The 16,420-nt window shown below is 46.8% G+C and overlaps 2 protein-coding genes across 25 annotated transcripts in view; one reads left to right on the top strand and one right to left on the bottom strand.

The window, feature by feature from the left end:
• The window catches only part of LOC122541389 (ras/Rap GTPase-activating protein SynGAP-like), a 1,066,559-nt gene that overhangs the window by 65,012 nt on the left and 985,127 nt on the right, over positions 1-16,420 (bottom strand). The window lies entirely within an intron of this gene.
• On the top strand, positions 180-9,604 carry LOC122541391 (zinc finger and BTB domain-containing protein 43-like). 9 transcript variants are annotated; one of them, XM_087979358.1, is made up of 3 exons: positions 187-383; positions 1,274-5,270; positions 6,874-9,604. In XM_087979358.1, the coding sequence occupies exon 3, from the start codon at positions 6,898-6,900 to the stop codon at positions 8,467-8,469; it is 1,572 nt and encodes a 523-aa protein (XP_087835484.1). In that variant the 5' UTR covers positions 187-383; positions 1,274-5,270; positions 6,874-6,897; the 3' UTR covers positions 8,470-9,604. The 9 variants fall into 9 exon arrangements, with proteins under 9 accessions (XP_043534067.1, XP_087835484.1, XP_087835479.1 ...); XM_087979353.1 differs by having other exon boundaries at positions 1,274-5,442; XM_087979354.1 differs by having other exon boundaries at positions 187-421; positions 1,274-5,442.

Here is a 16,420-nt window from a genome sequence, read left to right as displayed (position 1 = left end):
CTGCCTTCAGTCCTGATGAAAGGCGTCTGCCCGAAACGACGACTCTCCCGCTCCTCGGAGGCTGCCTGACCTGCTTGTGCTTTTCCGGAAATAGCCGAGCGTTGGCGGCGGGAACAGCCGAGGGCCGCGCGGCGTGCGGAAGAAAACCGGAAATAGCCGAGCGGGCGGCGGAAACAGCCGAGGGCCGGGGCACGGCTCCCCCCCCCATTACAGTGCAGACCCCCGGGAGATGAAGGAGCCGCCGCCGCCGGGGCCCGAAAGTCGCCTTTAGACCGGACAGCGCTTCCTGAAGAAATACAAAGGTGCAGAGAAAAAAATTTTAAAAAGCGGCTGCCGCGCTGTGAAGATCCCGCTCCTTCACCCGGACGCTTGAAAGGAGGGAGGTAGGCCTCAGCCTGTCCCCGGAAAGCCTCGGACTCGAGTAGGTAGGGGCAGCCCCGAGGAGAGGAGGGGTGGGGGGGTGAACGGCGAGAAGCCCGGCCCCGGGGCACGGACGGGGGAAATCATACAGATGACTCTTCGGCCCATCCCGTCCGTGCCGACCCAATCTAGTCCCACCTGCCAGCACCCGGCCTATATCCCTCCAAACTCTTCCTATTCATATACCCATCCAAATGCCCCTTAAATGTTGCAATTGTACCAGCCTCCACCACTTCCTCTGGCAGCTCATTCCATACACGTACCACCCTCTGTGTGAAAAAAGTTGTCCCTTTAGGTCCCTTTTATATCTTTCCCCTCTCACCCTAAACCTATGTCCCTCTGGTTCTGGACTGCCCCCAACCCCAGTCTGTAAACGCCTCCGTGCAGGTTTGCAGGAGGCACTTGGCCTTTCATCAGGGTCAATGGGCTGCAATTCTTATCAAGCGTTTGGGAATAACCCCAGACAATTGCATGCACGCCCCGGCCTCCAGGATGGGGCATAACTGTTTGCACATGTTAGCGAGCGGCAGCAAACAGTCCCGGCATAAAGCAAGGACGAGCGGTGCGTTTTGATCAACGTGCGCAGACATAGACTGGGAATCCAATGGAGAGCTGAGGGAATGCCACCCTGTCTGTGGGTCAGCGCTGAGGGCATGCCTCACTGTCAAAGGGTTAGTTGAGGGAGCGCCGCACTGTGTGTTGGGGGGGGGGGGGGCGGGGGGTTGTGTTGAGTGAGTGTCATGCTATCGGAGCATGAGTATCAAGGGAGCACCACGCAGTTGGAAGGCACTGTGTAGCGATGGCAGCGTTTTTTGAATGAGATGTTTAAACGTGGATCTATCTATCCTTTTAGGTGAACGATCCATGGCATACTTTGAAGAAAAGCAGGGGAGTTAACCGCACCCAATATTCAACAATCAACCAACATCATTAAAAAGCAAATTATTGGGTTGTTGTCACATTGCTGCTTGTGGGAACTTGCTGTGTGCAAATTGGCTGCCACATCTCTTACGAAAGTGACTCCACTTTATTTACATAAGCTGCTACATAAATTCAGATGTTTGTTTCTCTCTAATTTTCCTCCCTCCAATCATTATCCAGACATTTCACCAATATCGAAATTAATACTATTGGATTTGCTTTTGAAGTGAAAGGGCTGATGGTATAGATAAGCAACAGTCTAACTTATTAAGCACTGTTTTTAGAGCTGGCCTGTACAGCTTCAGTTGTTTCATTAACACTCTTGTCTCCAATATTAAGTCAGAAGTGAGGACATCATCTGCTGATTGCATAGTGTTCAACTAAATTTATAACTCATCAGGTTCTGAAGATACCTGTGTCTGCATGCAGCCAGACCTGATAGTGTTTGTGCTTGAGCTGCTAAATAGCAGGCCACGTTCATATTGTACAAGTGTTAGGACATGACTATCTCTAACAAGAGTTTGAACCAGCTACTGTTTGTATTTTAAAAGCATTGCACCTCCACTTTTAACATCCTGGAAGAAGGGGATGTTTGCTGTATAAAAAAACACCAGAAACTCAACTAGATCCAGTGTCTGCTTGATCATTGATTAGAGTAAACACCCTCCGCTATACCAGCACTGCAATGTACATTGTGTTTAATGTAGTCACCAAGCCTTTTTTGACGTAATCTCCAAAACCGGTGACCTCTACCACCTCTGACAAGCATATTGGCTTTATCACGATTTTATCACACCAGTTCCCCTCTGTGTCTTAACACAGCCCTGTGTAGGGCATTAACCACAGTTCCTTCATCGTTGTGAGGTCAGTATCCTGGGCCTGCTACCAAAAAACACACTGTTTCGATCTCTGTACAGACTTTTTAAAAGTGATCAGAACTTACAGGAAAGAATGACATAGAAATCTTTCTTTGTTCGAAAACTTTTACAGCATTGAATCACTAAAATTGACTAAACACTATTTTCTTCTACTTCAGAGTATGTTGCCATGGGGAACGAAGTTTCCTCTTTTCACTTATTATCCAGTACACTCTTCCCTTGAATTACTTTTAGCAAACAGGCCACAACTTCTCTCAGCTCCCAGTGGGTTCCTGCAACCCTATTTTGTCGAGTGGTAACTTTGAGTGACTGTTTGCAGGCTCTTTGATTAGATTTCAGTAAATTTCTCACCCGCCACTACCGGATTCCGATGTTCCTCCTTCCCCTAGCCATGGCACAAGAAAGCTCTCAGAAGGCTGCAGAATGCCTCTCTTCAATGAGAGACTGATTCGTTCTCTTTCCTCACTGCCCGCTCGCCCCCACCCCCAATCTGAGTGGTGATAGTTTGCAAAGCCAAAACGGCCTCTTCTCTATGCCAAGCACACACAACTGCTGTCTGTTTGTGGTGTTCGTTGATTCGTAGGGAAGCCTGCAACCCGCTGGCTCTTTGTGTTCTCTTTTCTCCAATGCAACGTGGAACACCTCTACTTAGCTCTCCTTGTCCTCAGCTTCTTTCAATTATAAAAGTAAAAGGGCAGTTTACAGCATGACAACTACAACACTTTCCTGTAACTTTGGGAGACTCGATTACACGCATTGTAAACACAGAGACTGCTGGCTATATCGTTAAGCTCTCAGCAAAACCGCCCAGTCTTCCTTTGTTCTTGAGCAATCAAACCACCCAGGCTCACTGTCAGGTATCGAAAACAACAAATGCTGGAGATCACAGTGGGCCAGGCAGCGTCCATGGTGAGAGAGGAAGCTAATGTTTCGAGTCCAGGTGATTCTTCATCAAAAGAAGAGTCATTTATACTTGAAATGTTAGCTTGCTCCCTCTCCATGGATGCTTCCTGACCGCTGTGATCTCCAGCATTTGTTCTTCTCAGTACAGATTCCAGCATCTGCAGTAATTTGCTCCTACTTACTGTCAGGTACCCTGCTGAACAGCTCCCACGTGCTACTTCGTTGACCCTAAATTTGAAGCGAGAGTGCTGAAGTGGTCTAATGGAATAAACTTCTTCATGGCAGCAGCTGAGAGGGTTGGGTTGGTTCGGGAAGAAGGCTCCCCTCTAGTTTTTGTTGGGGTGGATGGTGTGTATTGGCTTTGCACAAAAGGTTCACATCCCGAGAATGGACTTAGCATTGTAGAGTCATAGGACATCAAAATAATTCTTATGGTTTGGCTGTGGTTTCAATGTTGTGTCCAGGGTTCAACACTTTAGGAAAGATGACAAATGCACAGAGAGAAGACAGACAGGGTTAAGTAGGATGGCATGATAGGCTTTGGTAGAAACTAAAGAAATTGTGGCTATACTCCTAAGCCGAGCAGGTCTAAGATTCATTCTAAATGATGAGTTACACAATAAGATGTGAAGGTGCCAGTGTTGGGCTGGATTGGGCAAAGTTAAAAAATCACACAACGTCAGGTTATAGTCCAACAGATTTATTTGAAAGTATAAGCTTTCTGAGTGCTGCTGCTTTGTCAGATAGCCAGTCAGAGGTAGCTGTCACTAAATACCTGATGTAGGAGCTGTGCTCTGAAAGCTAGTACTTCCAAATAAACCTGTTGGACTATAACCAGATGTTGTGTGATTTTTAAATTTACACAATATGTTGCATTTTAGACCTTCATCCTTCTGCCTTTGTGAATAGTGAGAGATAGTAGCAGTGTTTGCTAGCTGGTTAATAATTTGACAGCCTTTAAACCAGCCCGAAGGTGGAGAGTCTTGTATAGGATGGAAGGGTTATGTAGACACTCACATAACCCGTGCAAAAAGAAAGAGGGAAGTATAGGGTGGGGTAAGTATATAGCAGACACCCACAACCCCCAGATGCCATTAACCAGTTTCATATAAATTGAGAGTAGGTGTTCCTTCTTTGATAGGCAGAAAGTCAAAGCTATATCCGCTGCTCTGAGTTGTTATCTAAAGATTAAAAATGCTCATTACAGAAATGAGGGGGCGAGGTTATTTAGAATCAACACAGAAGTGGGCATTAATGCCAGACATGCTCATCTCTTTTTCATTTCAATATCTGTTTGGTCCTTTCTCATACACTTCACTCTGATGTACTTGTCTAACTTTGTTATGAGCACCTTCTATACTACACACCTCAACAATTCTCTACATGGTTGAGAGTTTTGTTTTCTGATCACTCTCTGACTAAAGAAGCTTCACTTGAATACGTCTTTGGACATATTTACCACTCTCCTATTGACTGCTAGATTTGAATAAAATTATTCAAAGCCACACCTCTGGCTTCTATTTTCTAAAGTACTCTGGCTGATTCAGCCTTTCCCTTTTCTGTATAAGGGCTTGGTGCTGGTTGCATCCTGCTGTTGGTGATTCGTGGCAATCTACCACATTACGACAATCTGCCTTTTTAGCATAATTTTCCATCAGCAGAATATGTCTACATCTAGTTCTCTGTTTAAAATCTCTATGGAAACCAAAGATTTGAATAATGGAGAAGAGTAGATAGATGCTACTGAGAATTGGTACAGGTGGCAGTATGGAAGAGTTTTATAGGCTCAATATCCCATGTGAAGAGGAGGAGGAAAGGGTAGTGTAGAGGCTGCATGGCCTCCTGCGCTGTCTGGTTGTATTTGAGTGCTTCGGGGACTGTCCTCTCTCATGAATAATTGGATGTAAATTGTTAGAATTCTGTGTGCACTGTACTTGTTTCAGACATATATTGGGAGGGTTGCCAGGTACAAAGCTCCAGGCCAGCCCTCCCCATTCCTCAAGCAATATTTATTTTTTTAAAAAGTGCATTTCCGTAATATTTAAAAATGCTTTACAGCTGGCCTTTGAAACGTAGTTGCTAAGGAGGAAGCTCGGCAGTCAATTTATGCACAGCATCTCCGGCTAACAGTAAGATGACAATGAGCAGGTAATTTTTTTTTTGCAGTATTAACGGAGGGTGAAATATTGCCTGGGACACTGGGACTGTCTCCCTTGTTCTTCTTTGAAATAATGCCGTGGAGTCATTTGCATCCATTTGAGTAGATGAATGGGGCGAAGGCACCTTCAGAAGTTCAGCAGTGCACCCTCAGTGCTGCATGGTCAGCTTTGCTTTTGTTTTTGTCACGGGAATTGATCCTGAGCCTTCAGACTCAAAGAGTCAAGAGGGCTACTGACTCAGCTACAGCTGTCCCAGTCTCACTGAGACGAATTGACCTGGCCATTATTACCAACATGTCAACAGGGTGGAGAGGGAATCTCCAGCATACGGCGCATTGCAATTACCAGAAAAGACTTAGAGCAAATGTTAATGATCAGATTGTTGTTTATGAAATATCTGTGTGTCATTAATGTATTACAACAACGACTGCACTTCCTGTGATTGTATTATGCCTTGGGATGTCCCTCAGTATTTCTTGAGTACAGATACAGCGTCCTCAACTACTTGTCATATGACAAGCCCTCCATTCCCAGGATCATTCTTGTAAATGAGATGAATCCTAACATTGTGTTTGCTTTCCCAACTGTTTGCATGTTAACTTTAAGAGAATCCTGAAGGAGCATAACTTTTGTGCTTCAGACTTCCAAAGCCTTTCCTCATTTAGAAAATAGTCTGCGCCTCTTCTTCCTACCAAAGTGCATAACCTCTCACTTGCCCAGATTGTATTACATCTGCCACTTCTTTGCCCACTCTCAACCTGTCCAAGTCCTTCTCCAGCCACCCCACCTCCTTAACACTACCTACACCTCTAGCTGTCGTCTGCAAACTGAGCAATAATGCCCTCAGTTCCTTCATCCAAATCATTCATGTATAATATGAATAGTTGTGGTCCCAACACTGACCTCTGTCTTCTGCCAGTCAGCCAATCCTCTATCCATGCCAGTACCGCGCCTTTAACACCTTGGGCTCTTATCTTACTACACAGGCAGCACCTTGTCAGTGGCTTTCTGCAAATCCCAATAGATCAATTTGTGGGCAGCACGGTGGCACAGTGGTTAGCACTGCTGCCTCACAGCGTCAGAGACCCGGGTTCAATTCCTGCCTCAGGCGACTGACTGTGTGGAGTTTGCATGTTCTTCCCGTGTCTGCGTGGGTTTCCTCCGGGTGCTCCGGTTTCCTCCCACCATCCAAAGATGTGCAGGGTCAGGTGAATTGGCCATACTAAATTGCCTGTAGTGTTAGGTAAGGGGTAAATGTAGGGGTATGGGTGGGTTTCGCTTCGGCGGGTCGGTGTGGACTTGTTGGGCCGAAGGGCCTGTTTCCACACTGTAATCTAATCTAATCTAAAATCTAATCATGTCCACTGGCTCTCCTTTGCTCCTTACCTCCTCAAAGAAGTGTTGCCTAACAGGGCGGGGGACAGGGTATTTGACTCCAGAGGGTGACGTTTATTACTTGGTGCCAGGTGGTTAGTTCCTAACTATGTGGCAGGTTAAGTCTTCGGTAATGTGTGCATCCCTGCTATCTTTAACTTGGCTTGTTTCTGCCTCCCCCTCCCATCATCCCAATCCCTGACCCACCGCCACCACAGGGACTGTGGAGAAGACGCGGCCCCATGGAGCCCGGGATGTTTCAGGTGGAGTTCCCGAACTTTGGCAACAACCTTCTGAGGAAGCTGAACCAGCAGCGGGTGGAGGGCAAGCTCTGCGACATCACCATCCACCTGCAGGGCCAGATGTTCAAGGCCCACCGGGCGGTGCTGGCCGCCTCCTCCCCTTACTTCCACGACCAGGTGCTGCTGAAGAACGCCAGCCGCATCGTGCTGCCGGGCGTGATGAGCCCCAAGGCCTTTGAGAACGTGCTGGCCTCCTCCTACACGGGCAAGCTGACTGTCCTGTCGCCCGACATCGTCAGCTACCTGACGGTGGCCAGCTTCCTGCAGATGTGGCATGTGGTGGACAAGTGCACAGAGCTGCTGCGGGAGTGCCAGCCCCCGGCGCCGCCCGCCCCTAGCCAGAACCAGTCGCCCAGCAGCAGCAACTACCTCAGCCCCTGGCACGGTCCCGAGCTGCCCGCCAAGTTCGAGAGGCCCGAGGACGACGGCGTCAAGGTGGAGGGCCACTGTCACCCTCACCACCGCCAACACGGGCAGCAGCAGCAGCAACATGAGGAGGAGGAAGAGGAGGAGGAGGATGGGGCGGCGGGGGGAGGGGACGACGATGATGAGGAGGTAGACGAGGATGAGGACGACGATGGGCAGAAAGGCCGGACCTCGCCGCGCCAGGACACCGAGCAGGACAACGTCATCAGCAACTCGGCCGAGCGGGAGAAGTTCGGAGCAGAGGGCCGGGAGAGTGAGGCTGGGGCAGTGAGCGACGGCGGCGCTGACTGCCCTTACCCGCTGCAGCCCTACAGCCAGCCCAGCATGGTGCCACACAAGCGCTGGGTCTTGGTGAAGAGTGGCAAGGCGGAGGGTGGCGCGTCTCCAGGCGGCGCGGGGGACGAGGACGAGGAGCGGCACTTTGTGCTGGTGCCACCCATGGGAAAGAGGGAGCCGGAGGACCCCGGGGTGCACGAGCCGCCTGCCCACTTCGGTGAGCACCTGGGGCCCGAGGAGTATGACGAGTTTGCCGAGGACCCCAGCTATGACGAGCCCGTCGACTACTACGGAGCATCGGACGACTTCCACTTTGAGCAGCCGGCAGGGGGCAGCCCTGGGGGTATGGCCATGCAGGGCTCTGGGCTGCCTGGCGAGATCCAGGAGAACGGTGCCTACGGCGTGCTGGGCGATCCGGGCCCCAGTTCCGGGCAGGCCGGGGCGTCAGCCAGCTCAGACTTCCCCGGCGGCTCCGTCTACAAGCTCTACCCTTGCCAGTGCGGCAAGAGCTTCGCCCACAAGAGCCAGCGGGACCGCCACATGAGCATGCACCTCAACGTGAGGCCTTTCGGCTGCCCCATCTGCAACAAGAAGTTCAAGATGAAGCACCACCTGATGGGCCACATGAAGATCCACACCGGCCACAAGCCGTACGAGTGCCACTACTGTGGCAAGAAGTTCATGTGGCGAGACAGCTTCACGCGCCATCGTAATGCCTGTGCCAAACTCTACCACGCTGCCACCTCCGTCCCCATCCCCCTCCCTGACCTCGACGTGCCCTCCGACCTCAGTGTGCCCTCCGACCTCTGACCCAGCTCCTTCCGCTACCCCCACTCTCCGCCCACCAGCTGCCACTCCTCCAACCGATCGGCAGAGACTCTGGACGAGGGGTGAGATGGGTGTGGGGTGTGTGGAAGGGGAGGAGACCGGAGGTCGGGGGAGGGGAGAACTACGAGTTGGTACGATGGAACCAAAGTCGTTGTTGGGTGGGGGTATAGGGTGGGCGTGGCAAGGACTGATAAACACAATCTGGAGCCTGCTGCCAAGTTGTGCTCAACTGGACATTTCAAACATGACTGACTTCCAGCTGAGTTGACCCAGCTTTAAACCCACTTACCTTTGAATCAGGGCATGCTGACGATTTTTACAAGAAATAAGTATTTAAGTATATATATAAAACAAATTATATATATATATATATATATATATTTAGATATATGTATATTTGTGTGTGTGTGTGTAAATTGTGTTGCTGCACATGGAAGTATTTTTTACGGCCACCTCTGCTTTTTAATATTTATGGCAATTAAATCTGGGCAGGGTTGGAGAAGCTCCTGGGCACAGCTCCGATTCTGGGAGAAAGGAGCACCTCAGAATCCAGTTAGACACGTGTTGACCATGTCTTGCATGCTGTAAGGTTGTGGAGTCAAATCCCCTCCAGAGTGCCTGAGCAGAAACATCGAGGTTGGTTTAACCAGTGCCAGTGCGGAGACATTAAACTGAGACAGGGTGCTCAAGATGGTCTGTCAGATTGGAGGCAGACTATCCTTTGCTTTCGGTCTTTCAAAGTAAAAGCTGGTGTGGAGTGGTGGGGGGTGGTGTGAGACTACAGAGGTAATCATGGGGGCAGGGGCAAGATTCCCTCCTCAGCCATTCTCACTAGATATGGATGATCTGGTCATCATCGCTTTGCTATTGGTTGGAGCTTGCTGTTTATGCAAACTGACTGCACTTCCCTCCATCACAACAGTGTCTGCACATCAAGAAGTACAACAGTTGCTGTAAAAAGGACTTTTTAGGGCCTGTGTTTCACCTTTTCAGAAATGTCACCATTTTTTCTCCCGCTTTTAATTTTGTTGTGTTCTTTGCTATTTTTGTTTTTTTTTAAAGAAAGTGTGGAATTTCAACTGCTGTCCCTGTGAATAAAGAAAGTTTGGTGACTGACTGGGTTTGGAGTTAATTGCGCTCATTCGGCTGTGACCTGGAGTGACCGCACAGCCAAGACGAGGAGCTGGTGGGCCTCCTGGTAATGTCACTGCCCTAGTGATCCACGGGTCCAAATCACTACCGGGGCAGTTGGAGGAGTTTAAATTCACTGCATAAACAGCTGAATTTGAAAGCTGAGTAGCAGGGCTGAAGCTATCATCGATTGTTTAAAACCCAACCAGTCCACCTTTAGGTCATTTATGTGGTTTGGTCACATGAACTCACTGAAATGTGGTTCGCTGTTAAATGCCCTCTCAAGCCAGTCAGTTCTCAGAGTCTGGGAATTCTGCACAGGGTAACTCACCTCCTGACTTCTCAAAATCTAGAAGGACAAGGGCAGGAGATGCCTGGGAGCACCACCAACTGCAAGTTCCCTTCTGAGCCATCCTGACTTGGAAATATATCACCATCCCTTCATTGTCACTGGGTCAAAATCCTGGAACTCTGTCTCTAACAGCATTGTGGGTCTACCTACACCCCATGGACTACAAGAAGGCAGTTCATAACCACCTCCAGGGGTATAAGGGATGGATGCTGGCCTTACCAATAATGTAACATCCTACGAAAAAGCAATTGAACAATATCTCATGAGGAAAGATTGGAGAGAGAGCTGCCCTCTGCCTCACTTAGTTAAAGAAATTTCCTCTTAGGAATGATCGAGGTGCTGAGCTGGACTTGCTAAGATGTCAAGAGCATTCACTCAAATGATGCAGTGTAGCTTTGGCTGTACTGCCCATCGTGCCTGTGCCAGCTCATTTGAGACGCCATCTTTGTCCCACTCCCATGATGTTTCTCAGTGGCCCCACCAATGTCTCCTTTAAGTACTCAACAGTATTTCCACCACTTTTTCCCGTAGCTCCCTCCTGATTATAGCCAACGACATGAAAATAACCGTCCTCATTTTTCTTCTGGTTCTTTACTCATCACCTTTTATAACTGACCTCCCTGCTTGTCTGCCAGTGCAAAGTTGAGGGAAGACCGCTGCTAACTCTTCCCTTGACCTTCTGTGGTCCAAGGAGAGCAATAAAGGGAGGGAATCAACCAGGAGCTTCCTGATTCCTGCCTCCTGCTGGCTGGAGGTACAATTGAGGGTTGCTTCAAATTCACTTATCATTTAGTGGTTTGTCACCAGGTTTTTAAAAACTACCATAAAATAAGCAGATGGGCTCAGTGTTATTGGCTAGCAGAGAGACCAAACAGCCAGCCACAGCACTGGTCCGATCTACAAGTCACTTATATATTATTGCCTGTTAATGCTGTCAGAGCAGAGCAGTAGGTATAGACTGAAGAAGGTTGTCCTATGTGGATAGTGCAGGTGACTGGATCATTCAGACTGCTCTGTTGTTCACCTGATGTCAGCACAGGGTGCAGCTCCAGTGTAGAATGTCAGCTTTTTCAGGGCAGAAATGTAAATGTGAAATAGAGAGAGTGGGAAAGAACAGTTCCACAAAGTTGTCCGTTCCTAAAGTCTGCAGCGAGGTCAGTGTATGCCCTAATCAGCTTTTCGAAATGAGGCTACTCCCATGCATTTGCACATCCAGGTCGGTGCCTTGCCATCCTGTTAGCTGCTCCAAGGCAGGTCACACACTTTTGTGAAGGAAGAGCATAGCTACAGGAGCAGATCCGAGGCTATTACTTATTGTCTGTCTGCCTAATTGACAAGGCACAGGTCAGGAATACAATGGAATGATCTTCACTTGCCTGGATGGGTGTAGCGTCAAGAAACCCGAAGCTCAACACTATACAAGGCGAAATTTCATTGGCACCTCATCCACAAATGTAAATATTCGCACCATCCAACATATACTATCTGCAGCAAATGGGCAAACTTCTTTCAGCTGCACTTTCCAAACTCGTAGCCTCTCCTACACAGACAGCAAGAATGGCAGAAATGGTGGAAACAACTAGTTCCTTTCCAAATTTCACATTATCCTGATTTGGAATTATATTGCCGTTCTCTTACAGTCACTGGATCAAAACCTTAGAATTCCTCAAAACTGGATTTCCCTCCCTAACAACACAGAACATATGTATATACACCAGATGGACTCCAGTGGTTCAAAAAGGTGCTTCACCACCAGTTTCTTGAAGTCATTTGGGGATGGGCAATACATTATGGCATTGCCAGCAGTGATATTTCCTTACACCTGTTGTCTCTGGTTTTCTAGCTTGTGTGTGTCATTAAATGAAGGGATGAACTGTAAACAGCCAGAGTTAAGATCAGAGTGGTGCTGGAAAAGCATAGCGGGTCAGGCAGCATCCAAGGATCAGGAAAATCAATGTTTCAGGCAAAAGCCCTTCCTGACCTGTGCTTTTGCAGCACCACTCTAATCTTGACTCTAATCTCCAGCATTTGCAGTACCCACTTTCGCATGGTAAACATCCAGGACAAAGGAGTCATTTTTCTACATTAGAAAACGTGTGCATCTGTGGCCACAATGCAGTCTGATAGTTTCAGTCATCATAAGACCTAATTGAATGTGAACAGTTATTGTTAGACAGACTACAAAAATGTCAGCTGGGGTTCTCACTTTGAATAAGTGACACTGCAGAACACGTCTTCTGTTGGGTGACTTTTTTTTAACAGTTATCTCTCTCCTGCAATGTCTGTTGCTCCTCGTTGTTAAACCCATCCAATCAAAGATTACACAAAGGGAACAGCACTTAAAAGCACATTTTCCTGAGAAATCCCGTCTTTATGCCTGCCTCAGGACCAAGGGTTTTGTACCACTCAACCCCACCTTCCCCCTCCGCCCTGACCGTGACGTCCCTGTGAATACAAACAGGAAGATGACAGGACTGAGCCCTTCCATGAGCTCTTCCAATTCTTTCCTCTTGCACTTCACTAGTAGCTGTGCCTTCAGTATTTGACCTAAGCTCTAGAATCCCTGGTTAGACCTCTCTGCGTCTGTATCCCTTTTTTTTAAGACTGCATACTTTAAAAAACTGCATCTTCAATCAATATCTCCTTAACGTGGCTCAATGTAAATTTTTGTTTCGTTCACTCCTGTGGTGTGCCATGCAATTCTTAACATGGCAACCCAATGAGCAAGCGATGTGTTTTTATACAAAATCTTACAAGGTGGATGTTTGGTCCCTGTACTGGCTCTTTGAAAGTGTTGTTTAACCCACTCCAGTCCCTGCTGTTTCCCCTTAGCCCTGCATATTTCACCCATCAACTTTTGACAGTTGTTACTGAACATGTTGTCAACATCCTTTCGGATGTTTATTCCAGATCATAGCTACTTATTGCTTAGCAAAAGAAAAGGCTCATCTCTCCCTCTGCTTCCACCATTCTCCCAAACCCCCTCACCCCATCTAAACCCCTACCTCGTCTTTTGTCCCGCTGTACGCTGTGTCATCTGATTATCAATCTTGTCAGCAATGGAAATATTATTTACCCCATCAAAAATCTTTATTAGAGTTTGGGCTTGGAAAATCAACCCTAATCTTCATCTGTCACACTCCTGTCTTTCCCATCGGTTGCTTTGGCACTTCTTCTTGTCCTGTTTGTCATACTTCTCTTTAAAAACAAATGGGTAAAATACACAGCTGGTCTGTTATGTGTATCTGTAGGTGTATTCTATTTCTGTATTCTTGCCTGCTTCCATGCACATCAAGCCAAATATGCAAACTGAGATGCATTCTTTCTCATGGGCTATTTTGGTGACTGGGTGTTATAAATAGCAAGCAGCTTTGAGTAAAATCACCTGCATCTTATTCTGAATGTTATGTCATCCCCGTTGGACAGAGCATTTGCTTAGTTGTCCAAATATCTCCAATCTGGTCTGTGTCACTATTTGCCAGATTGTGAAGCTCCTGTGAAGTTCTTTGGCACATTTAAAATTGTCTATTATACAGAGGCAAGTTGTTTTCTCTAAACCTAGGATAACACCACTTCAAATAAGTTGCAGAGTAATAAATACAGGAATTCATTGTTGCCTCAAAATGTGAGATCACTCTATTGTGAGCGACCTACGAAGAAATGTATAAAGCAGGTAATGCTTGGACTGTTCAATGGGCAAACAACACCGCTGACATTTACAAAACACGTTGCTGGAATGTGGGGTATTCATAGTCAAAGCCAGCATATACTACCTTTGGTTTTGGGAAGCTGGTCCTGCAGTCTCTATGGTGAATACATCCCATGGTGCTTTTAGACAAGACCAGAATGGCAATGACAAATGGTGTAGAGGAAAACTTGTAACCAATGTGGTACCATTGAACCCACAGTCAAGTCCTTCTAGGTGGTGGAAATTATGGGATCGGGAAGTGCTGTTGATTTGAGTAAGACATGGCAAGTTGCTGCACTGAATAGGACAGGTGACACACATTGTTTTTGTGTGTTGGGACTTGGAGGGATTGAATGCTTATGTGACAGCTGGGGTGGTACCAGTCAAATAGCCTGCTTTGACCTGAATCATGTCCAGTATTTTTGGAGTGTTGTTGGAGCTGCATTCTGCGAAAGTGGAGAATGTTTCATCACATCCCCAAATTATAGATGGTGGGCGGCTGGATAGAGTCTCACCATAGAGTTCCCAGAGTTTCATAATGGCTCACAGCTTCACTTTTGCAGTCTGCCACAATAAAATGGCATCAATTTGCTCCAGAATATGCTAAATAAAGTCACCTCATGAGCAAAGCAGGACCACAAAGTCGTCCTTCTCAACCCAATCTCATTTTAGCACTGATAAAGCAAGGAGTGGAGGATGTTGGGTATTTCATTGATTCTGTCCACAATGGACTTGCACAAATTCACAGGTTTTGGCGTGCGGTGGGTGGGGGGTGGGGTGGGGAGGGGGGAGGGGGGGGGCGGCTACAATGTTAAAACTAAACCTAAAAACAACAATTAATGAGCTGAAAGAGCTCTAATGAGGGTGGGTGTGCAACAGTTATAACAAAGTGATATAGAGAATATGATGTGATGAAAGGTGCATTATTAGTTTTGGAATTTGGGTTGCAAATTTGAGACAGATGGGTGCTGGTTATTTCTGTGTGGAGTTTTTTTTTAAAAAGGAGTCCTTCTGTTACAGCATTTTGTCAGAGAGCAGATGACAGGAGATTTGTGTGGTGTTGATGGAAACATGTTCGTACTGTTATATTCACAATGGGTTGGATAAACGTAAGATCATCATTTGGAAGATTCTAGGATGAGAAAACTTCTCTTTAATGAATTTTGGAAGATAGCTATTCTGAGCTTCGTTTGAAACTGTGGAAGTTCAGGTCATTAGATTTGTGAAAAAGCTTATGACAGCAGCGTGGGAAAGGGCTCTTCAAATTAGCTCATTGGCAAATAAACTGTCAGGTGTCAATTATGTAGAACCTTAAAGAGTTAAGGATGTATTTTCTTGGGATGAGCCTTTGTGGTGAATAGTGTCGGGAAGCAGTTTCAAACTTTGCTTTACGAGGAAGTTTAAAATTGTTCTGACTCTTAGATTTAGATAGCTTGTGATTTTTTTTATAATTAACTTGATTTAATAAACTTTGTTCTGTTGTTAATAAAATATCTAGAGTATGTTGCAGTAATTATCCATCAGTTAACTAACTAGGAGAAGAGGAAATAAAGACAACAACTATCGCTGAAGAAAATGTGCTAGGGCAACTAAAGTGGCTAAAGACCAATAAAGGTAATTACAAAGACATGAGGGAAGGGTTGGCCAGGATTGATTAGAAGGGGAGCCTAGCAGAGAAGACAGTGCAACAGCAATACGAGTTTCTGAGGGTAATTTGAGGGACAGAGTAGAAACTCATCCCAACGATGAAAAAACTGCTAAGGGAAGGACGGGGCAACCATGGATGTCAAAGGAAGTCAGGGACAGCATAAAAGCAAAAGAAAAAGTAAGCAGTTTAGCGGGAAGTATTTAAAATGAGCAGAAGTTAAAAGAAGCAATGGGGGAGGGAGAAGATGAAATATGAGGGTAAACAAGCTAGTAATAAAGAAGATTGCAAGTATTTTAGATATCTAAAAGGTAAGAGCGAATTAGAACATAGAAAAATACAGCGCAGTACAGGCCCTTTGGCCCTCAATGTTGCGCCGATCCAAGCCCACCTAACCTACACTAGCCCACTATCCTCCATATGCCTATCCAATGCCCGTTTAAATGCCCATAAAGAGGGAGAGTCCACCACTGCTAGTGGTAGGGCATTCCATGAACTCATGACTCGCTGAGTAAAGAATCTACCCCTAACATCTGTCCTATACCTACCACCCCTTAATTTAAAGCTATGCCCCTCGTTATAGCTGACTCCATATGTGGAAAAAGGTTCTCATGGTCAACCCTATCTAAACCCCTAATCATCTTGTACACCTCTATCAAGTCACCCCTAAACCTCCTTTTCTCCAATGAAAACAGCCCCCAAGTGCCTCAGCCTTTCTCCATACGATCTTCCTACCATACCAGGCAACATCCTGGTAAACTTCCTCTGCACCCATTCCAGTGCCTCCACATCCTTCCTAATGTATGGCGACCAAAACTGCACACAATACTCCAGATGCGGCCACACCAGAGTCTTATACAACTGCAACATGACCTCAGGACTCCGGAACTCAATTCCTCTACCAAAAAAGCCAGTATGCCATATGCCTTCTTCACAGCACTATTTACCTGGGTGGCAACTTTCAGAGATCTGTGTACATGGACACCAAAATCCCTCTGCTCATCCACACTACCAAGTATCCGACCATTAGCCCAGTACCCCATCTTCTTGTTACTCTTACCAAAGTGAATCACCTCACACTTACCTACATTGAACTCCATTTGCCACCTTTCTGCCC

The sequence above is a fragment of the Chiloscyllium plagiosum genome, unplaced genomic scaffold (genome assembly GCF_037043375.1).
Source record: "Chiloscyllium plagiosum isolate Xiang-an unplaced genomic scaffold, Cpla_swu_hap1 HiC_scaffold_35, whole genome shotgun sequence".
NCBI classification, from domain to species: domain Eukaryota; kingdom Metazoa; phylum Chordata; class Chondrichthyes; order Orectolobiformes; family Hemiscylliidae; genus Chiloscyllium; species Chiloscyllium plagiosum.
This window is presented reverse-complemented; position numbering and strand designations above follow the sequence as displayed.